General features: G+C 40.4%; 1 protein-coding gene across 3 annotated transcripts in view; it reads left to right on the top strand.

The window, feature by feature from the left end:
- The first annotated feature begins 3,291 nt into the window (after positions 1-3,291).
- The window catches only part of homer3b (homer scaffold protein 3b), a 60,991-nt gene continuing 40,259 nt past the window's right edge, over positions 3,292-24,023 (top strand). For 2 of the 3 annotated variants that reach the window (XM_055018711.1, XM_055018707.1), the window contains exons 1-2: positions 3,292-3,726; positions 6,649-6,694. In XM_055018711.1, the coding sequence (XP_054874686.1) occupies positions 6,672-6,694 (23 nt within the window). In that variant the 5' untranslated portion in view covers positions 3,292-3,726; positions 6,649-6,671. The remainder of the gene's footprint in view (positions 3,727-6,648; positions 6,695-24,023) is intronic. The other variant, XM_023278215.3, reaches the window with a different exon arrangement.

Raw genomic sequence — 24,023 nt, 5'->3', positions numbered from 1 at the left:
TGACTGACTCTGTGCTCTCTTGCTGCTCAGACTGACTCATATTAACTCATATTGACAGGACTGAGCTGTAATAACAAAGCCTGAGGCAGCTTCAGATTTGATCAAAGCCTTAGAGCTGTGGCCACACTTAGAAAACAGCTGCTTTAGATTTAGCTCTAACATCTTTTATCCATTCAACATGTGTTTTTGTGTCTTTAGGAATTGAGAAGAAAAGTGTCTTTGAGATTTCCTGTCCAATCATCAGGGCTCCACTTTAAAAATCAGTTGTTCAAATTTAGAGGCAAACTAATCACCATAAATCCTAATAGGAAAATGGCAATAATGACATGTGTCTTTCATTTTCACTCGCGTTATAAAAATAATTAGGACATTTCATGCAAGCGTGTAAAATACTATGTGTTATGAGTTAAAGAAAAGAGCAAAAAATAAACAACCGGTTTAGCTTTTCATGATGCTGGTAGTGGATCTGATTAAAAACAGAGCAGCTCTGTTAGTCAGCTCTGCCCTTTTATGGTGTAAATTGTTCTAAATACTGACTCTTGGCACTCACCAACTCATGAGTCATTACAAGCTTTAATGTTTTCCTCATCCTGTGATTTGGATATTACATATACAGATTATATTAGATTTTTCTATCCACATTTTATCCAGTCTGAGCTGCTTTTTATCACAAACAAGCCCATGACACAACCAAATGAGTGTGTGTATATAAAGATATACAAATCTTACATGCTCAGACAAACAGGTGGAGCAGAAGTAAAAGTTATATACAGTGCAAAGAAAGACTGTATAGTAATAAATCTATTTTTTAAAATTCTTTTTAAAAAGGATCATTTTGAGTTTATTTTTGCTGCATATTAAACCAAAGAAAACATGAGTTCCACCTCCCTAGCATCAAAACTCCATATTTCCTGGTAATTTAATGTTTATGCATCCATTTCTCCTAATGAGCAACATTCAAGCCAGAGCCTGAACAATACTGGGTATTTATCATAATTCAAAGTGCCTCCAGCTACGTATCAGTACAACTGTCTGCTCTGTGTTTCCTGGATCTGCCATTATATTTGATTCACCACAACAAACTGACACAACATGAAACCTGTGGAAAGAGATGGACTGACATCTCACCGCTGGACCCTCATGGGTCAGTCATTAAATGCTACTTCCCCATCATTTCACTGTGATGCCACGAGGCAGTTATTAACTAGATTTATAGGTCAATATTTTATCAAAGCTTTTCTTGGATTTCATCAGGAAGCTGGTTTCAGTTGATCTCTGTGTGGTTTGAACTTGCAAACACTTGAAATTAACATACAACATGAATGCTTTTATAATGGACTTGCTTGAGTTAAAAGCAGTGTTGTGTGACAGATGCTGAGAGAAGGAGAAAGTGAGTATCACAGGTTCTGTCAGACTGCTTTACAGCTGAAAACATAACATTTGGATGTCAGAACTTCCTAAAAGGATGTAAATTTGCACTCAGATATGCACATCTTTACAGCAGTTTTACCTCACAGTCGTGACAGATTTATTCAGAAAAGTTCCTGCCACTGATGGTCAGTTTTCACACCACACTGAACTGTGGTCAAACAAGGACTCCTGACTTTTTGTCATCTGAGTGGTGGATGATTTATATGAAAATAAATATCTGGAGAGAATACCTCCTCACTGGGGAATTTTGCAGAATGCTTGACTGAACATGTTCATCTTACATAAGTCATTTATGGCAGTTTTTCCTTCGCAACATAACATTCAGATTGAGATTAATATCAAAACAGCTTCCTAAAAAGTGGCAACCGTTTAAGATTTGCTTGTCTGTCTTGGTTTCCAGTGCAGTACCTTGTTTACCACATCCTGCAGGTCTGCCCCAGTAAGCGTGAAAAAGACACTATGAGTTTGATTCAGCTGCTGCTTGACCGGAGAGGGAGGGCAACCTTCTCCAAGAAGACCCATCTGTGTCTGCACACTGTGCTGCCAGAGGTGATTAATGCCCTGTGTGTTAAAGGCAAAGGCCTGGAGGTTCAGCTCCGTCCTGTCCAGTCTGTCCAGCTGTGCTGCAAACTGCCTCAGATCATCTGAGAAGTGTCTTTCTAAACGAGCACAAGGGTTTTCTGCATGTAAGGCAGAGATCCGATGTTCCCTGCTGCCTCCCTCCAGCACAGAGGAGCAGTCAGCTGCATCGCTGTAACAGGCCACTGAGCAGCACGATTAGTGCTCCCATTGCTCTTCCACTACATTTGAGGCTCTGCTCTCCCATGTTCAGCTCATATTCATGCAAATAAATGGTATTTTTAAAATCACTGGGGACTGTAAACCAAGGCCTGTATGAATTAATGGAACAGAGTGATTCTTTCCAAGTACACAGAAATGATTCTCAGCAGTTTTATAGGGAAGACCGTGAAGCTTTAATAAGATGAAATAAATGAGTGAAAAATCCTCCAGCTTTCTTGTCTTGTTTTTTTTTTTGGGGGGGGGGGGGGGACCAATTAGCAGCTCTGCAAAAAATGTGCATTTTAATACTGGAACTGCTTTAACATTACATTTTATGGTATTATATTCTCTGTGTTCAGCCTAAATGGGCCATTGTTCGGCAAGTCAAATTTTAAATTTTGAAAGGAAAACTACTTTTCAAAGAACTATATGTGTGATAATGATATTTCATAGGTCTAAAGTCATATTACTGCAGCATAAGCAACATTTATTGTGTTGTTTTAAAAAAATACAGTCCCTGTGCTGTGCCTAATATGTGATTTTTAGTAGGATGACCACAGTTATCTGGTGATACAATCGCTGCTCAACTCCCAACTGAATAAAATCTTTATATATTCAGGAGTTAATGCAAACGTAAACAGCAATTTTATTAAATGTTATGTTTTTACAATTGGATTGCCAGTTGTATATGTTTTTATCACATCAACAGCAATATTTATTTTTTTCAGATTTTAATAGATGTTATTGTTTAGACACGATTGTCACAAAGCTCTACACAAACAGCCTTATAGTAAACATTATATGCTTTAGAGTGAGATCAACACTGCCAGTGCAGGATCGCCCATCTGGTTGATGGCTCCAACAGTAATTTCAAATGCATCAACCTTTTCAAACACTGCGCCTCATGAATACGCACTGAGGCGGGTTTAAGGCTGTCCGCAGGCTGTTTCTTTATGTTATGTTACACATCCTGACATTTAAGCGCGGGGTGGAATCAACTCGTTTCTAATTTGAACTGCGACCATTGGGTGGCGCTGTAGAGGCTCCACGGTCCCACTGAGATAGTTGAATGGGATCCCAGTGTGATCTGGCATAGAGGCGGGAGGGGAGCACAACACACAAGTCCCGGAGGAGGTTGGAGCCAAAAGCACTCTGCTGCCCGACTTTCATCGACATTCTTCCGTCTGTCCGGCCCGCAGAGCTCAGCCAAACGTTCACGGTGCGTAATTACGCACGGAGACGACAGATCCGCGGTGTTGCTCGCCGTGGAAACCCGTGGACAAAGGAAGGCAGGCAGGCTGGAGTACAACTGACTTGAGCGGAGAGGAGTACTGTTGGAGGGGGAACCGGGGAATCTGGAGTCGGAAGTGATTTGTCTTTTTTTTTTTTTTGGCAATGTGACTTAACGACAGGATTTCAGGAAAGAAAAGAATCGTTGTGGAGACAGAAGGGAAAAGAACAAAAAGAGAAAGTGATCTGTCCCAAAAAACAGCATCCAGATCCTCGGAGCATGGGGTAAGTTGAAGATTCGTGTCTGAATTTTTCACTTGGTTCTCCTCTGCTGTCTGGAAGTGTTTTATTCAGCTGGAGAAATACCAAACGGTTTAAAAGTGAAGTTTGTGGCGACTTGCGTTCTTTATGGGAACGTGGCTGTTGGGTCTAGTTTAACTGCACCATGTACAGCCTTTAGGAGCAACCAGTCGGAATTTTATCATCAGTTCACATGTGACACTGTGCTCTTTTCTTTGTTTACATCCTGATGGACATCACTGAGAGAGGGATCCTTCATTTGTGAACCGCACGGCCTGACCTCATTTCATCAAGTCTGATGCCCGTTTAAACCGTAATGACAGCTGCGACCACAAGAAGGTCGAAGTTAGATGTTGAAAGATCCTGATTGTGTCACATTAAACTGTGGTTCATACACAGGGTTGTTGGTTTAAACTGATTTACACACTTTTATGACAAAACCCACAAACAGAGGTCATTCAAACCACTTGCAGTGAATAGAGTTACTCTGATTCCTTTTCCTCTAGTCTGTCACTCTGCTATTTGTATCAGCTACACACACGCACGCGCGCACGCACACACACACACACACACACACACACATACACAGAGAGAGCTTGGACCACTTCCAGCCTGACTGTAGTGCAGGAGATCCTGGGTGGGTTTGTCTTGGGAAGCTACTGGTGACATGCTGTGCTCAGTCTCATTAACGCTGTGTGTGTGTGTGTGTGTGTGTGTGTGTGTGTGTGTGTGTGTGTGTGTGTGTGTGTGCGTGTGTGCGCGTGTGTGCGTGTGTGCGCGTGTGCGCGTGTGTGCGTGTGTGTGTGTGTGTGTGTGTGCGCGTGTGTTGAATTATACATGCCAGCTCTCCAGCATGGTTCAAATACACCTGAACCCTCCTCACATTACCAGAGTCCGTCTGCTGTCAGCGTCCCACCTCTGGGACAGTTTAGTGATATTTTAATTGAGCTGCTCCTTAAACGACTGCACAGAATCATCGGCACTCTGTTGTCTTTAATGGGGTTTGACGGATACATTTTTCGCAGTTTGTGGCTGGAAATAAATTAAAATTGCCGTCTAATTTAACAGGCCACAGTAAACATTTTTCTACCAGAGGATCACATATTAATGTGTATCTCATTATGGTTTAGTTAGAGCTTAAACTGAAGGTGTGGAGAAATCTAAGTGACATTATTGGGGCGTTTGGTGTGATAATTCTTCACCAGTAAAACTGAACAGTGATGCAACAGTGTTGGTGTTCTACCTCTTTATTGCCCCTATTTTAACAACAGCTGCATCTCAGCTCAGCGACAGGATCCCACAAAGTAAAGTGGTCATAAAGGTGAACTTGGAATGTCCTTAAAGCCTCAAGTGAGTCACACAGGAGCTAATGGCGTGTTCAGAGTGTCACACAGCACTCATAAAATTCATTTAGCATATTTACAGCCAGCAAAGCTTAGCTTCCAGTATGAATTGTAATATTTCACTTTAACTCACACTGAGCTAACAGTGGGACAGTCTAGTTCCATATTTCAAAAATGTGCAAAAGCCCTGCTTGGTCAATTTTTAGCCGCTAACATTAACTTCATGTTTACACACAGTATGTAACCTTTGTTTCTCCATCGTATTCTACATGTAATGGAACTCATCAGACTCACTGCACAGAGAGAATGAGCTGAAATGTGTGGATGCCAACGTGACAGACTAAGTGGAGCTGGCAGCCAGTGGGTGGCACCGTGCCACAATGTTGACATAAAAAGCTTAAAGTGGACCGTCCGCCATTCAGCTGATGTCAGTGGTAAACACCATAATGGGAACATCAGTCCTTTGACATGAACAAACAATCGAACATCTGGGCTGACGGCCTGTGTTTAATGCATTTACTCTGTCGGAGCTTGAAACAGACATCGGCTCTGCTTCAGTCCTGTGGGAGCAGCAGATTTCAGTCACCTGGTCCAAGTGAAAGTGACGCAGAAATGCTGAATTTAGTTGCTGGGCCACCCTGAACAGTCAGGCAGGAACCTGGACAACTCCTGATAAACAGCCTGCAGCTCTTCTACTCGCTTGACAGAAGGAGGAGAATCTCGATTAAGAGCCACTTCAGGTTCATAAACAAAATGAATGTTAGTCACCCAGGTTCATTCAAGCTGTGTGTAGCTTGTCTTAAAGCACTTATTCCTGTCATCTAACCCATGCAGGAGGCGCCTGTGCAAGTGAAACTTGTGATTTGATGGAGAAGTAGGCTTGATGTAAATCCTCTATCTTTATGTAGCAGACTCAAATGAAGGGAAGTTTATGATTATATACAATAAAATATCCAGTATCAACAGTGTGGTCACATCATTAAAGAGGAGCACCTGAATGCATCACATCTAAAGTGACCTTTGTGCAGTTGAATATGGGATGTGGGGGCAGCAAATGGTTCACCAGTTATGATCTGTGCATAAAAAACACTACATTTGCAGGAGCCTCTGGACTGACTCATTATTACATACAGTATGTGTTAATGAGGCACTTTCAACGGCTTTCAGTGTGACAAATCTGCAGAGGCACCATTTTAAGTGGAGCTGTGATTTCAGTGTTCGTTTCAGTGAGCCTTGAGTGAGTTTGAATCCTTTTCATATGTGTGTGTTTTCATATCAGTCAAAGCAATGCTGTGTTTCAGTGTTTATTTCTTACTTCAGGGTTTTTCTAGTTCTTAAGCAAGTCTGACCTACATCACATTGGTTTTCACCATCTTAAGGCTACTTCAAGTGCGCTGTGCAGCTGTTTTGGCAGAAAATGTTTGGATTGTTACTGGGAATTAGTAGAAGATCAGTACTAAAGAATGCACATCAGCAGGAAAACCTCTGACTGTAACTCCTGATAAGCTCCACAGGTATGTTCCACCCTGTAACTTGGACCCTCTTTCTTCTTGTTCTGCTGCAGAGGAGTTGTCTGCGAGCTGTAAAATGTACCCACTACACCGAGAGAGGTACAAACACCCTGTTGTCTCTGTGTTGTGGCTCTGCATGACAGGGATGGGCGATACATAAGTGTAGGCTTTTATCTATGACCAAATGATGCTGAACTACAGATCACTGTTACTGATACGTCTACCTTCCCCCAGCCAGTGCTAATGGCTGGGTTTTTTTTCTTAATTTATTAGTAAGTATAATGAAAACTGTCATTATTTGGCTAAAAAAGCAAGACAAGATTTAAAAGTACTTGAATATTAAGCTAGTGATCGGTGTAAATTTTAAATAGGGCAACTCTCAGTGGAAATATCAACACTGCGTCATGAAATTGAGAGAAAAACCTTTGCGCATTGATGCATTTGGTCCTTTTTGATACTCCAAAATACCGCATCAGGTATCGATACATTGTAGATCAATCCGCCCATCCCTACTTTATTAAATATGTATTTGCCTTTGAACAAAATCCACCCTCATCTCATCCCTGTAATGTTAATCCTCCCTTCAGTATCTGTGCAAACTGCAACAGACTGAGATGTGATTCACACAGTGGAAGTTTCATGCTTCTCATGATGTGCAGATGTTGTCGGCATGTTGTCCTGCTCTCGCTGTCGTCGCCTGGTGTCCCTTTTATCGTATCGTCCTCCTGTCACTCGCTCCATTGCAGCTCAGCTGCTCCATATATTGTCGGATTGTTTAAACTGTTTAACAGTGTATCGTGTTTTACAAGCCACTGGCATGTTCTGCATGTCAGACCTTGATGTTCTATATACCTGAAGCTGTCAAATGTATGTGGCACTGTGAAACTATAGTATTTCCTCCTGACATGCAGTGAACTGAATGTGTAACATGATGAAATGGAAATCTACATATGTGCATCAGCTGACCACAGGCATGAGCTGAAAGAATTAAACTTTCATCACTGAGGTTTCTGTCTGCTGTTGGGACGACTGAACTGTCAGTCTAGAAAACCACACACACACACGCACACACACACACACGCACACGCACGCACACACACACACACACACACACACACACACACACACACACACACACACACACACACACACACACACACACACACACACACACACAGAGAGAGAGAGACAGAGAGAGAGAGATTGGACCAGAAGAATATTTCACTGTGAAATACTCTTCAGGCTGCAGGAGTTAAGATCTGTACAGGAAGTTGCTGTTTATTAGATCTGCAACAGTGTGTCTATTAGTCAACCAACAGAAAATAAATCAGCTATTTTGATAAGTAGTTATATGCTTTCTTAAGCAAGATGCCAAATATTGGTGGTGGTGGAGGGTGTCCCCTTCACAATGTGAATGATTGCAGCATTTATTTGACAGTGACTGAAGAACTTTGCATTTCTGGTGAAGTAAAATGTGAATGCATTAGTTCACTTTTTCCTCATACTTTAGAGACAAATTTACAAAATGAAGAAAAAAGATTTCAGAAGTTTTACAGTACACGTTTGATCAAAAGCTCACTAATTAAGAATTTGTCTTGTTTCTGTTTGTTTCATTTTTGTACAGAAGTGTAAAACCATCAAAGTGAGTTGTTTTAGTTGAAGTTCCCTGCAAGAACTCCTGCTTGACAAACATCAGAACACCTAACTCCCTTTTAAACTATAAATTATGTTTTTTCTTGTGCTTAAATTTGCATAAACATATTGTGTAACATGTTGATTAGTCATCTTTACAGGTTTTGCTCACCATATTTCTGTGGCTCAGGCTGTTTCCCAGAGGCAGCTGAGGCTGTCTTTATGATCAATTAGGCTAATACATTTCTGACTCTGTGCTCACACAGACATGGATATGGTTTTGATGTTCTCATCTAATCAAAGTGAAAATGCTTATTATCCAAACTGTTTCCTAAACTCAGAAATACATTTTACACTTTTGTTGTGGCTGCAATGCAAAGTGGCAGAGTAGGTGAATGTATCATCACTATATAATTACCAAAGAGTCATATGGCAGGAAGAAGCTATTACGACCCATATAATCTCATTTGCTGCTGAAATGTGCTGTAGCGTCACAGAGCAGTGTCTCTGTACAGCTCAGAGGACGTCTAAACTTTGTTTTCAGTGTGAACATGATCAATTAATCTGCAGTATAATACCATAAACACTGTTAAGTGTCTGCATTCTCCTACTGGCCAAGGATAAACCAGCTGCTCTGCGGGGAAAAGAGCTTCTTAATTACTGTTTTGGAGACATGCACAGTCGCATGAATACCCAGTCATCTTGGCTCACTCTCTCATTCTGTTCATTTCCTTTCACCTTGTTTCATTGCAGTGAAAGTGTGTAGCAGAGCTGAGATGGTGAGATGAAGGATCAGCTGCTTCTCTCTGACCTTCATGTCCTGAACACAGAAAACACTCTGCTTTCAGTCACCTTCACAGCTGCAGCGAGTTATCAGTCAGACTCCTGAACGAGGAGCTGACCTTCAGATAAGAGCAGTGCAGCTGTTCAACACAACTCCCATCTCACGTTTTGGGCATTTTCCCGAGTGCCTTGCCAGTTTAAGTTAAACCAGAGAACCAGAGAGCTGCTCAGTGACTTGGTGGACATCTCCTGATTGAAGGACAACCATAATTCTGTAAGGCTTCCCTCACTTTGTGCCAGTGTATGTGTTGAGTTGTGCTTTGATATATGGTGACTTGTTGAGCAGCTACGGTGTGAGTTCCCCTTGCTGTGCTATTTCGGTATGCAGTTGTAGCGTGTCATGTTGCAGACATGTTTGCTAGATCAGGACAGTGGACACGAGGCTGCCGGCTCTCAGAGGTCAGAGGAAGTGGACCCTTAAAGGAGAAGCACTGTCAGAGAAACAGAGAAAAGTGAAAACACTTTTCATGCTTTAAAAAGTCTCCAGACAGTGTAAACTCCCGGTTGTGTGTTGCCCAGATAGTGAAAAATGATGCTCTCATTTGGACTGAATTTAACTATTTTTAGATGGGTGCAGAAACCAGGACAAACTTGTGTTTATGGGTCAAAGTATGGAATTAAACCTTATTTAAAACTAGGACTTTTTTACATACCGGCAGCAGCTTTTCTGTAGCTCTTCTCAACTGGAAAATACTTGAATATGAGTTCCGGAAGTTTTTCTTTAGGTGAAAATAGTGCGATGGAGTTTCTCTAGACTATCTTAGAGCCCTATGATCAGTGTAGTAGCAGTCTTCCATCCGTTAAAGAGGGAGCTCACAATTAAACACAGCAGCCATGTGTCCGTTGCATCAAAGCACATTTTGATCTTTGTAATTGCTTCTCTTCCTCGGCCCAGACTGCCTGTGAACACATCCCTTCCTGGAGTGATGTGAGTGTAAATGAAGGAAGGCGAAATGCATTTCAACGGTCAAGCAAAGCTGATATAAGGCTTCAGCAGCGACTCAGACAAATCAAGTCATTATCTTCCAAAGTTACAGTCTTCTGAATGCATTATTCTCTCTTTGTTGCTGGTGCGCACAGTGACGTGGAGGTTAGCACTTTCGCCTTGCAGCTGAAAGATCCCTGGTTTGTGTCACCTGCCTTCCCGGGATCTTTCTGCATGGAGTTTTGCATCTTCTCCCTGTACATGCGTGGATTTTCTCCAGGTATTCCAGCTTCCTCCCACAGCTCAAGAACATGCTGAGGTTAATTGGTAACTCTAAATTGTCCATAGGTGTGAATGTGAGTGTGTTTGTTTGTCTCTATATGTAGCTCTGCAATAGTCTGTTGACCTGTCCAGGGTGTCTCCTGCCTTCACCCTAAGTCAGCTGGGATAGACTCCAACCCTCCACAACACTAATGAGGATTAAGTGGTGTATAGATAATGGATAGATGTTGTCGTTGGTCCATGGCATGTTGGCAATGAAACACAAGGAAAACAAAAAAATTAAACTTTGTAGCAAAAACAATAAAATGAGAAATTATAATAAGCCTATATAATTGGTTTTACATTCATTTTTGGCCACAATGTGAACTTCTCTGCAGCACTTACATTAAAATGTTTTTATTTTCAAGACAGAATAATTATTTATATGGAAAAGAATGACACGAGGAACGAGGTTGGTGGTAAAAGCTCGAGACACCTTGGTGTCAGAGAGATGAGTTATTGGTACATTAGGAGCCGTCATCAGAATATGGCCCATTATATTACAGTATGATAAAATATTAAAGTTACAGTCTGCCTCAGAGAAATGTCTCGATCAGTAAATGGCTACTACATTGTTTCTGTTCCTGCAGTTCACATTTCAAACAGCACATTTCCATTTCTATGCCTCACGTTGTTGTTGGTAAGTAACAGCATGTAACTGTAAATGGGACTGAGGTTTAAGTTAAGATTTAAGGTTCCACTGGGAAATTATCAAATATTCCCGCAGGTTCTACCAAAAAGTAAATATTGAGACCAGGTGTAATGTAAAAATATCAGTGAAGGATCTGTTAGGAGAAAAAGCATGAATGATCAGCATTATCAATGAACTTGTGTACATTGAGACAGACATCTGAAATGTTGCTTTGACTGAGGTCTGAGGATAGAAGATGTTGTTTTCTGCTCAGACTGTGAAACCACTTCAGGCACATTTGTGATATTTCTGCTTTTTGATAAAACTGACTTGACTTTAAGTGCACAGTGATACAATATGTCATCATGCTGTTGGAGAAGCTGGGGGCTGCGAGTGACATTATGACTGAAATGATGAATTGCTTTTCAAAATAGTTCATTTTCTGTCGTCCGGCTAATGGATTTCTGTACTGATTATCTCATTATATACAGGAGGTTGTGAGTTAAAGCAGAGTGAACTTGACTTTGACCTTGTGGCGGCTTATTTGCAGTCGATTATGAGCAGCAGAACTGAAGTTATTTTTGTCGGTGGCAGTGATTGATACATTACTGTGTGACGGAAGGAGAAACGGCCAACGCAGCAGTCATTAACGCTGACACTTCCTTCCCCAAATTTGCTCTTCGGGATGAATCTGTCTTTAAAGAATGCAAAGGTTCTCAGAAATTCAAAAGCCTCCATATCCTTACATTTTCAAAAGTCTTCTCTATACAAAACTCTATATAGGGAGTTTAACTTCTCCCTTTCTGACTCTTGTTTAACCTCTTTGTCATCTCTTTTTTTTGTTATCAGACCTCGTTGCTTTTTCAAGTGTGAACATCGGCTTTTAAGCACAACCGATGCGATTTCTGGCAGCGTTTTCGGCAGCTTTGAGCTCCACACCCCCCCTCCAGCCTGTTTACGGCCCACACAGCTTAGAGGCTCCGTTATTGGCACTTTGAGAAGTATTTTCTCAGTGAACGACTTGCTGGGTCTGACTGCAGGGAGGGAGCAGCTTCTGTTTTACAGATCGGAGATTCAGCCTGAATGGGCACCGAGGTTAAGAAGTGAGATGAAGAGAGCAGCGAGAGAGGATTAGAAAGTGATGACTTGGGGCGAGGCTCATACAGCAAAGCCACAGTGTGTGTGTGTGTGTGTGTGTGTGTGTGTGTGTGTGTGTGTGTCTGTGTCTGTGTGTGTGTGTAAATTGTACACTTAACTCCACTGAGCATTTTCTTATTTCATGCTTCCAGTTGCTCTGCATAAACTGATACATATAACAATAATTGAATTCAGTGTGATTGTATCAAATCAAACAGTTTAAAAATATTACTCATTTTGCATGTAATCTTTATTTAGTGTGTATGTACAGCATCATTATTATATAAATGAGTGTGTTGCTCAGCAGCACCTCAGCACTGTGCTGGTTTCATCCTTCACAGATCCGTCCCACTGTGAGATACTCGAGAGCTCGGTGGCTCTTCTCGTTGTGCAAACTTCTCCTCTCAACTCTGTAGACTTTACTGATGGAAAGAATCCACAGTGCATTCATGTGATATTGAAAGGGCAGCTGAGTGGAATTACACATTAGAGAAGAAGAAGAGTCAACAGAACATGGAGAGAGAGATTTTTATTTACACAGACCACATCTGAAAGTTTTTTGAGTGAATGATTTTCTTTTCCAGGTAGTTCTGACCGACATATAGTTTATTTTAGTTATTAATCTGTTTGTACTCATACTCTTACTTGTATTCTACAGTTAGGGGTTCATTCATAATAATGAGTTTTAACTTGCTCCCTTACTCTCATGTAGGCCCGTCATTTTCAGAGTTGGCATCTCAGACCAGTGCATCAACCGTCGATGATGGTTTCTACACTGTGCATCATTGCTGATGCTTTTTCATGTTCACATTACAATTCTTAATGTACCATCCTACATTCATGCCCAGTTCTGCTGCAGTCAGTCGCAGTGACCGCTGCACTGCCCCTACAGACTGCAAGCTTGCAGTAAAGTTATTTAAATATTTAACTGCTTGTTTTAACAGATGCAAACTTATTTTAAAGAAAAATGCAGTGTGACTATTAGCTGGTTGTTTGTCTACTGAAGCTAAAGAGAGAAATGGAGCACAGTTCCAATTGGATAAGTTTTTTTTTATTTTTCTTAAAGGCCTGTATCAACATTAAGTTGTTAATAATATGAAGGCCTAATGAATAGCGAGCGAGTAGAAAGTCAACTACTGCGCATCAACTGCTCTCTTCTAAGAGTCAGTAAGTCATATTGAACAAATTTAGAAAGTGCATAGCCTCCTGTAATGAATACAGAATTAGCTCAAATATTGACATAAAATCTCTGAGAAAAAGTTGTTCTGGTTCTTCTGATGGATGAGTCGACTCTGAGGGTGTGACTGATTTCAAGTGTGATCCACTCCTAATTATAATACAAATACTTGGTTGAACCGCTAAAAACCCATCTGTGTGTGTTTCACAGTTGCATATTTAGATTTTTTTTTTGCATGAAAATGTTTCCTTCCTGCCTTAAGGGAGCTTAAATGTGACTCTACACCGAATGAATGTGCAGGTCTGTGAAGTCCCTGCCTCTGTCACCACCCACCCCTCTGCTCCTCACTGCAGCTCGAGCACACCAGCTCACCTACAGCTCTGCTCAAACACTGCAAAACTACTCTACACAAACAGCAAGTTGCAGTATTTGACTAATTCAGCTAAATATGTTTGAAAACTGATTCTGACGAAGAACAAGGACACGGAACGCTCTGCCCTACAAGCTGACAGGATTGGTTCTTTACGTTTGTTCAGTGTGAAACCTCAGCTGCAGTTTCCTGATGGAAATGCTCAGTTATGGGGTTGACTGCTTATTATGCTCATGGTGTGTATTCTAGCATATAAAAAACACCATATGGACATGCTAACAAGGTCAAAAACTAGATTTTTGAAGCTGAGGTCGACATCTTATGAGAGAATCAACTGTGAAACCAAGTTGAGTTTTGCTTCTTCTGACTTTTGAGTCAACTCTGAGGGCGCAACTCAGCTTCTATGTGTGATCCACTTTTTTTTAATGATACTTTATTATAGAACAAGACTTGAAGGCAGCAGAAGTTAAGATCAGTCTTTGCACTGATTAAACAAAGAGAATATTACTGCACATTTTCCTGTTTGTGTTTGAAGGTTTTTGGAGGTGGAGATTCACTGTCAGTTTAAATCTACATAAGCTGTGATTTTTGTTTTAGCGGAGGAAGTAAACCGTTATCGTGGATGTCTGAGCAGTGCTTTGAGCATGAAGGCCTGCAGAGAGAATGCAGCCACGTAGGTCAGAGGAAGTGTATTCCAGCCTCCTTGTTCTCTGATGGCTCCCTGTAGAAAGCTCAGCCCTCGTACTGTCTGTATTCCAGCTCGTCCAGATGGAGTTATCATACAAGTCCCTCTGTTTATGGCCTGTGCTGCAGGCGGTGGCCAAATACTGTCGTAATATTTTCCTTTCCCTGAGAGGAATTATTTCATCTGTGTGACTGTGGAGCTGAGAATGAGCTTGCGTGCTCAGCAGAAGCCTTTCCAAGAGACAGACTGTAGGAGGAGAGGGGCTGTTTGTTTGGCTTAGTCCGACATTTCATCAGATCTCTCATCCTGTATGTGCTCCCATATCCACAAAATTCATCTGAATGCTTCATGACAATTAATTTATCATGAGGGTGGAGTGTGGCTGCTGGCCTGGGGGCTGCGTGCCTCCTCCTCAGTCTGGTGTCATTGCTGTGCTTTGAAGGAGGATGTGGAGTTGAGTTTGCAGATTAGAGGAAACCTTAAACTTCAGTCATGAGCTCACACTCAGCTGCTTTCCTCTCCCCTCCTCTGACAATGGTGGAATATAAAGTAAAGGTGTTCTTAAGACAAACTCTCAGAAGTCTTATTGGCTCGCTGGCACTGCGTCTAAATCATCATATGATCTGGAAGTGACAGCCTCCTGCCACACTCTGCTGCAGTGCATGAATACGAAGACGGGCAGAAGTGAAGGTAGAATGTCCCAGAAAGGCGTGAGCAGTGGTTGTGGCCGTTCAGGTTCAAGACACGCTTGAGAATTCAGCTCCGTTCCCCCGTTGGCTCAGATCCCAGCAGATCTCCTGTGTCTCCAAGGTTTTTCCTGTCTGTGTGTTTCTGTCTGTTCCACTCGGACCCTGAATACAAATTAAAATGAAATCCTCAGGAATGTACTTAGCTCCTTAAATGAAAAAAGTTGTCTGTCTGACTCTCCCTGATAAAACCCAGCTCGTAAGCTTCTCACATTAGTTTTCTCCAGTCTGCTAACAATGTTGGTAGTTACTTTTCAAATAATTTGTTGTTTTACCTGATTTTCTTTTTGTAAATCAGACAACAACCAGATTTTTTTAAAATAAAAGACAGAAAACAAATTGGATAGTAGATAATTCATTTAAGTAACTGTTCCAGCAAGATGACAAACATTTATTCCAGCTTATCTGATACTTGGTTAAAGAGAAATATGTGCATTTTCATATCGACAGCTACAAATTACATTATGTAAAAAGGGCTGCTGTATGTAGTAATAGTAATCTTTAAAATTTGACATAGTTTTCCTATTTTTTCTAGTGAAAGTGCACATTTGAAAAGTATTGTATTTTATATCTGTACCTGCCAGTAGGTCATCAGGCTGTTAGGAGACATAATAATATGTTGAATCCACTACAGGAGAGACCTCATGTTCTCTGCAATTAGGTGGAAAAAATATGTGCATATATCTGCATCGGCGATCTGCCAGAATTAGTTGGAAAATAGCGGATATTGTATCAGCAAAAATCCAATCTTTCATTCCTGGAGGACTTCAGTGTGAGGATGTAGTTGACTAATAAACCTATCATGGGTTTGTCTGTTTTGTTAGATTTGAGTTATAGGCATATTTTGTCTGTGATTGAAGAACTAAAAATGATGTTTGTGGTGCTCTTAAACCTTAGTAAAACCAGGAATACAACTGTATCCTTACAAGCACACATCCATCCATCCATCCATCCATCCATCCATCCATCCATCCATCCATCATCATCTATACACCGCTTGATCCACATTAGGGTTGCAGGGGGGTTGGAGTCTATCCCAGCTGACTTAGGGTGAAGGCAGGGGACACCTGGACAGGTCACCAGTCTATCACACATATACAGACAAACAAACGATCACATCCACACCTACAGACAATTTAGAATCACCAGATTCCGGAAAGGCTGTGATGCAAACCAGGGATGTTCTAGCTGCAAGGTGAAAGTGCGAAACACCAAGTCACTGTGTAGCCCCAGCACACAGTAAATGTTAAAAAAAATAATTTAACAAAAGGCCTGTTATGCTTTCATAATGCCTTAACCATCTGAGCCCCAAAATCACCCTGCAGGTTTGAAAGGGCTGCTGTCTTTTTTTAAAGAAATGCCAAAATTACACCGTTGAATAGATAACTGGGATAAAAACAACTTCAACCTTTCAAACCTTTCAACCATCTGACATTCTTTGACCAGTCTAGCTCATTTGTGATGTGCATTTCCATTGGACAACTTTTGAAATCTTAGCTTAAAATCACTTTTTTCTTCATGTCTCATTTAAAGATTCTGCTCTTTTCAGCACAATTGAAAAGCAATGAAAATGAAAATTCTAGGACTCTTCAGCTAACGGCAGGCTGTATAGATGGAGAGAAGTATAGAAACAAATAAAATGAATGTAAGCATTAAAATATCTATAGTATATAGAGTTACCATTGTTTTTACTATTGGTAACATGGCTGTACTGTCTCTGTAGAGGCACAGACTTTATGTTGTAGTGACAAAATGAGCCCACAGTGAGTAAAAATGTGAGTAGAGAAACGCGGTCAGAAACTGCTTGAGGTTCAAAGATTTATTGGAACAGTTTGGTTGTTGCTATATAAAAGTTTCTGTACACAACACTTAAGCATAAATTAACAGACTGATAAAAAGCTGCTGCCTGCAGGTGCCTCTCTTAGTGTCAGATTTCAGGACTCTGTCAGTCGCCTCAGAATCTTCAAGCGACACGATGAGACTTACGCAGATAAAAGCAGAGTGATGCTTCATGTTGTCGACCCCTTTAATTACTGAGGTGTAATCTAAACAGTTCTCCTTCACTCATGCATAGATGACTAACATGCAGCAGTTCTACAGACTGGGGAGTGCTGGGCGGATGTATGTATGACCTGGAAAAGATTTGCAATAATTGATCCACATGACCTCTCTGTATTTAGGCCTCTGGCTCGCTGCAGGAACAAGCCATCAGCACACTGCTGCATGGTGGTGCAAAGTAACCCACTGTACTGACACTGTCATTTACTCTAGTACTGTTCATAGGAAGTTATCGTACTTTTATATCTATATTTATCAGAGCGGCTGACCTAGATATAAAATAAAATGCATTACAATAGATTAAAATGCACAGCAGTCTATTAAGTTCCACTTCAACCAGCTACAGATTAAAATTATGATTGGATAAGTGAAGACAGAACAAAGATGAGGTGCGTATGACATGAAACAAAGGTCTGGATGGCTGAACTGTTGCCTCCTGCCCTGATTTGCATCCTAACCTCTGGGCAACCAATCTTCACATTCTCTGCATTTTGCATTTAATACTGATTTTAATAAAGTTATGTTGAACATCAGATAGAATCTAAATCAACAAGGGAAATGAAAGATGGCCTGTGTTTGTAGTTAACAAGGTTGAGCCTCTTCAATGGTAATTATGTACATGTGGTATATTTAGTCACTGTTTTGTAAAATTGTCTGCAATAGAGATTTACAGTTAATGAGAGAAAAATACAGAGAAAACTAAGAAGCTTTGATGGAGGAGTTTGAAAAGGATTTTTTAAAAATCTTTATGCCTTGTCAATGATGAAGTTCATCCAACTTTTTAATGCAGACAACAGTGATGACTATGAAGTGTAATACAGTGTGATTAACTCGGCACCAAAATTATGAGCTCAGCTTGAAAAAATGACATTAAAGGTCCCATATTTGGGGAAAAAAACATTCCTATTGTGTTATGTGGTTGATATAAACTTGGAGGCGTAAAATAAAAGCTTTTGAGATATGAAGACGTTTACTTCTGCTATTTGTCAAACCGGTCACTTCAGATCCATTTCAGAGCTGCTGTTCTTCACAGCTAAAATACAGATTTTAAAACCACAAATACACAAGTTAAAAACAACAGCTGTGTTGTTAATTCGGTGATATTTCCAAGTCAGATGATCGCTACGTAAGAAAGATAGAAAGGGTGGGTAGAAAGTCCTGGTCTCACTCATTCATTCACGTCAGCTGTTATAGCCAGCTGCTTTGCTCTGCGCTGTCAATCACAGATGCAGAGAGAGTTTTCTTCCTGAAGTGGGCGTATACAGCTGTGGCTCTGCTGTATTTAAAGCTACAGTGTGTTTAGAACAGGGCTAAAACTAGGGGTCAGATTAAGATGAACCTTCTTTGCAGTATTTTGAGCTGAAAAAAAAGACACATTTGAAGGACATGGGAATCTTTCATTAATTTGCTGAAATGGAGCAAAATATGTGACCTTGAATGTACTGTTTAGGTTCATTCAGTAGCTGTGTGTACAACTTGTTGCATTTTGTAGAGGACTTCTTGGCACTGTATGTTTTTATCTGTTATATTTTATCTTGTCACACCCTGTTTAAGGCCAAGAATTACTTTCAACTTTTAAGCCAGCGTAAACAAGAAATCCTTAAAGTGCCGACACAATAGAAATATTTTAGATCTACAGTTCCATGACAACAATATTCAAAAGCACCAGAAGTGCTAATAAAAAAAAAGACCTAATTACCTTTCAATGTCAGGGGATCAGCTGAGGGTGTTTGTGAACCAGGTTTGTGAAGCCAGTTCTTTCAGCCGACATAAATGTGGTACCTTGTCATCCTGTCAGGTTAGAGATGCTGGGATGATGCTGTGGCTTCAATTTAACGTTTCACTTGTTTGCACTCTCTCTCTTTCTCTTTTTTGACAGTCCTTCAAGCTGTCAGATACGAGCAGCTGTCTCCTATCCAGCCGTGCAAGGTTTCTCTCATAACACCTGATTTAATTAAAAGCCATAGAGACTCATGTTAATTGGATCAGGTGTGTTTATAGTACAGCACACGCAGACTGCTGCTCGGTTTAGACCAGGCCTCTGTGACAGACTGCTGTGCAGTGTTCGCGCTCCTTCACCTCAGGAGGAATTTAATCCAGTTTTAATCTGCTCGTATCATCAGACCTCGACGTGATGCATCCTGTCTGAGCTGATTAGTTTGACGGCCTTTTCACAGTGCAACATGAAGACAGCACAAATGAATGACGGGCTTTAATTTCTGTGTGATCCGCTGTGACAGCTGGGAGCTGACGAACAGTCACTCATCACTCGTCATTAAGATGAGAAATAGATAGAGGGGAGATCCTGACAGAAGCCATTTCACTTTGATGTTAATTCCTATTTATTTTGGCTTATTGGCTTACTGCCTTAAAGTCCTGGTTATCTGTTATGCAGCCAGATAATTAGTTTTATTGAGTCTAATTAAGTGCATTCATGGTGTTGTTAATTTCCCTGATTCATATCTGATGTTTTGAGAAGGATTTTACCTCCTGACAGTGAGATAAGTGCTAAAATCGGCTACAAACCACAGATCAAACTCCCCTGTGTGAAAAGCTGGTGGGGAAATATCCTGAACATTTCTTTTTTTTTCATTAACATAAGAGAAACGGTGTTCTGCCCTCATAAAATTACACACATTGTTCTTTTTTCACTGGCTCTGTTTTCACTACATATTTTCATTTGTCAAACTATTTCTTAAGTGGTGTTGATCAAGGGCTGCTGCACAGTGACTGTTAAAGGTGACAGAAATGAGTCTCACCCTGAAATTTGATGCAGTGACTGAATGCTTTAAAGCAACAGTCATGTTGACCAACAGACACTCTGTTAGTGTTTGATTAATGTCTTTTTTTTTCTTTTAAAAAAAGGACATGAACTTTTAGTTTTATGAGCAGTTTTTATAGTCAGAAATATGCTTGGTTTTCAAGCAGTGATAATCTCTGAGCTTCGAACAGATGGGCAGGGTAAGGAAACACTCTTTTCTTTTCAAAGTGATGCACTGGTGCCAACTTCATCTTTAAGTTTAGTTTGTTTAGCTTATTGGACTTTCTGCAACTGCACATGACCAAGAGCAGTTCTACAGTAGCTGTAATTGCTCTGGTGAAGGAACGCGGCAGAGTTATGTGACTACAGGCGTTGGTTTGTCTGTCTGTCTGTCTGTGTGCATCATTACTCAAAAGCGGAATAACGGATTTGGATGAAATTTTGAGGGAAGGTCAGAAATGACGAAGGACAAACTAATTAGATTTTGGCAGTGATGCAGCTTATAGTCTGGATCCACAGATTTGTTGAAGATTTCTGTATCATAGCGAGATTGTGGCACGTGTCACTGTAACTATGACAAGTGACCGCTATGTCAGCTGCCTGCTGACGATCACGATCTGATTACAAATCCACTGCTGCAGACCACAATTTTTTTAAAGACTTCATCTGTCTGAAGTCATATGTTGACTGAGCAGCCTTGGCAGAGCACTGCGCTCTCTGAGTGCTTTTCTTGTTCCTATTGTGAAGAAATGAACATGGTGCTTTCCAGAGCATTTGGTAATGTCTTTGCGAAGTTAAACTGCGTTCGATGTGAAAATCTTTTTTTGTAGCATTTTTCAGCTAGTTTTGTGCTTGAAAAACATTATTTTGTATCAGTATTTACTATTTCTTGGTTGTTTGGTTTTTCATGGTGTGATTTCTGGTGCTGCAGTTCCTCAAATGTCCACTTGAGGCTTTTTCAAAAATGAGTCAGTCTCCACAGACCCTCATGTTAGAATGTCCAGCTTTGCAGTAGAAGCTTGGCACAAAAAACTGTTTTGGTCTCAATAACAAATTTTGCCATTCATGACAGCTGTACAGATGGCAAATGTTTATATAACTCACCAATTTAAATTGTATTATGACTGAAAGATAGGCATTATTAAGGGCTTGGCTGCTTTGAAGTACAGGTCAGTACTGTCACAGTTGGTCCAGTGACATTTGCATGAACCCCCACTCCTGTTGCACTCTTTGCTAATTAATTGTTTTAGAATAGAAGAACAGAATAGCCACTTTATTGTCAACCAGAACATACACTAGTTGGTGCACATCAGACTGAAATTTCGATGCAAAAAGCTTGCCATCGGACTGATAAAAAAAGCAAAACGAAAAAAAAATTATTTTGAATAAAAAAACAATTTCAATGTATATACATGTGAAAAACAATATAACACAGAAGTCCCTACTTTAGACGGCGGATTAACCGCTTAACTCAAAAAGTTGACAATTATCACACAAAAATGATCCGATATTGTCGCGACTTAGTGCAGCCGAGCAGGACACCACCCTGGGAGGTAGGATGAGTCAGAGACTGAGCTTCAAAACAACAGGAAATCTGTGGGTGATGACATGGAGGGTTAATCCATCTTTATATATAATCAGTGGTCAAAAACTCTAACAATCAATGATATACGTTTGGTGACCATTTTATTAGGTACACCAAATTAACTCCAAAATAACATTTCTGCCTTTACAAAAATAATAATTTTCAGTTTTTACTGATTTTGTCAGAGGCATTCATTTAACCATATGTTTATCATTGCCGTTGATTTGAACTATATCAAGAAGTATTTCTGTTGTCTTGATCACCTCATTTAAAAACACAATATTCAAGAATATTGAAAATGTATTTCACATTTCAACACACAGCATCTCCACTAACTAGAACTAACTGCTGAATTGCATTAGACTGTACAAGAGGTGTAACTAATACAGTAGCCAGGGAGTGTTTGAACTGGCCATCATTGCAAACATGGAGCACATGTTACACAATAACACACAAAGTAAACCCAGTGCAGTCAGTTTTCACTCAGAGGACAACGTATAACTGTATTTATTCACTAATAACAGTAGCAACTAACATGTTACAACAGCAGATTGATCAATGCAGCAGCAGTTCCATAAAAAACTAGCACTTTTAAAAACAAATTTAGTTCAAGGGCAGATTTGATGCTTCTCTTTTAACAGTTTGTGGTCATTGCGGTAGTTCATTGCAGCCGTTAATTACTTTTCCTGCTATGACGTCAGTGTACGCTGTGAAAGTGATCTATAGGAAGAGGTCATGAATCAGAGATGTATGGCTCAAAGCAAATTCAAGCATTAAGTAGAGCAGCTCATTAGAACACAGTTGCTGCACAAAACTAATTAGCTTCCAGGTTTAAATAATCCACAACTATTCAGGCAAACTATTAAGCCGCCTGCTGTTGGCTTGAGTATATTTTTATTATTTTACCTGGTCATAAAAAGCTCACTGATCAAGTCTAATTTAACAAACCTGTACAATTCTGCCTTCACAGAAATGCTGCGCAACCAAACGGCTTTCATGGAACGGAAGTACCTTGAACTCCGAGGTCAGAGGAAATTTATTAAAGGAGTTGCTCTGAATGTAGCTTTGCATAAAATCAATACTTACACTTTCTGTTTTTCAGTCCTTGAGGGAGCTCTCATGGAGATCCTATTTATGTGCCTGCAACAAAAACTCTGTTACATGGTGTCTTAACCTCTCTGAAAATGGTAAGGGATATTTCTAGACGAGGAACAAAACCAGTAAATTCAACACTAAGAGCCAAGTGTGCCACAAATTGGAGATTTTATAGTATTTACACAGGCAAACGTAAGATCTCTCTCCTGCTGAAGAGTGTCTCTATTCATTTTTGTCCACTAAATCAGTGCTGTGAGGTTAAATTAACTTCCATCAGAAATTAGTGATATTCATTGTATCTGTAGCCGCAGGCAACCTGGACCTGAATGACACCTAAATCTGCCTCCTTGGCTGCGGCGCTGTTGTCTATTGTCAACTGCAGCTTCAGCAATCTGTGCCGAAACAATCACCACTGTTTGTATGCAAATGTTCAGTAATTCCAAGCAAATCCAGCAGGAACAATTCTTCATATAGCCGCTGCTGACCTATATAAATGGCTGTTTCTCTTGCTTAGACAAAGACCAGAGCTCCCTCCCAGCGCACATTATCCTCATTAATGTCTGTATATAATTGACTTGCGAAGGGAACGGCTCATTGCATACATTAACACTGTTCAAACTCTATTAGCTGTGTAATGTTGTGTGAATTCTCCAAAGTCCTCTTGTAGTCCCTCCTTGTCCTGTGAGCTTGTCTCGGCAGTTTGTCCCCACAGTGACTGGATGTAGTTTGAGAGCAGGACGGCTAATTGGACAGCTAGCGGTTAGCAAATCTTCAGCTTCATTGGCACCAAAAGCCTCATTACACCAGGAGAGCATCGGTGACCTGGCGGTTTCTCTAATGCACAACAACATTTCTGTCCACAGTTCGCACTCCAACACATGAACAAATTAGACATTAATGATAATCAGGTACTTTTAATGACGGGTACAGATGTCTTAGCCTTTTGTCTTTGTTCAGTGGACCGCAAGAAAAGTTAATATTTCCATTTTTAAAAGTGGTATAGTTTAGAAACATAGCTGTGACTACATTTGCAGAGTGTGCATTGTTGACTCCATTTTCTCCATATAGCTAATTAACCGAGTTTTTTTTTTTTTTTTTTTTGCTTTGTCTGAAATTATTCCATTCATAATAACCCCCTTGGTAAAGAATATTTCTATACATGCTGTAAATACAAAGAACAATACTGTGCACTGGGAAGACTCTGAGTGCCACCTCCATTAAAATTTAAATGCAGCAGCTCATTAAAATTGAATAAAAATAAAGAAAAAACATAAAGGAGGATGTGCGCTTTGGTATTCATGTAGAACTTGTACACGACTTCTGGTTAGAGCCAGAATTATATAATAACTACAGTATTTGCTGAAAATGGCGCCACTTTTTAAAGGGTCAGTCCTCCCAAATCGCAACCAAGACGTTTAGTTTTACTTGTCCTGTTTTCAGATGCCTGCCAATGACAGTAAAA

This window comes from Amphiprion ocellaris, chromosome 2, assembly GCF_022539595.1.
Source record: "Amphiprion ocellaris isolate individual 3 ecotype Okinawa chromosome 2, ASM2253959v1, whole genome shotgun sequence".
NCBI classification, from domain to species: Eukaryota; Metazoa; Chordata; class Actinopteri; family Pomacentridae; genus Amphiprion; species Amphiprion ocellaris.
Note: the sequence above shows the minus strand (reverse complement) of the source record. Positions and strands in the feature narration are given on the sequence as shown.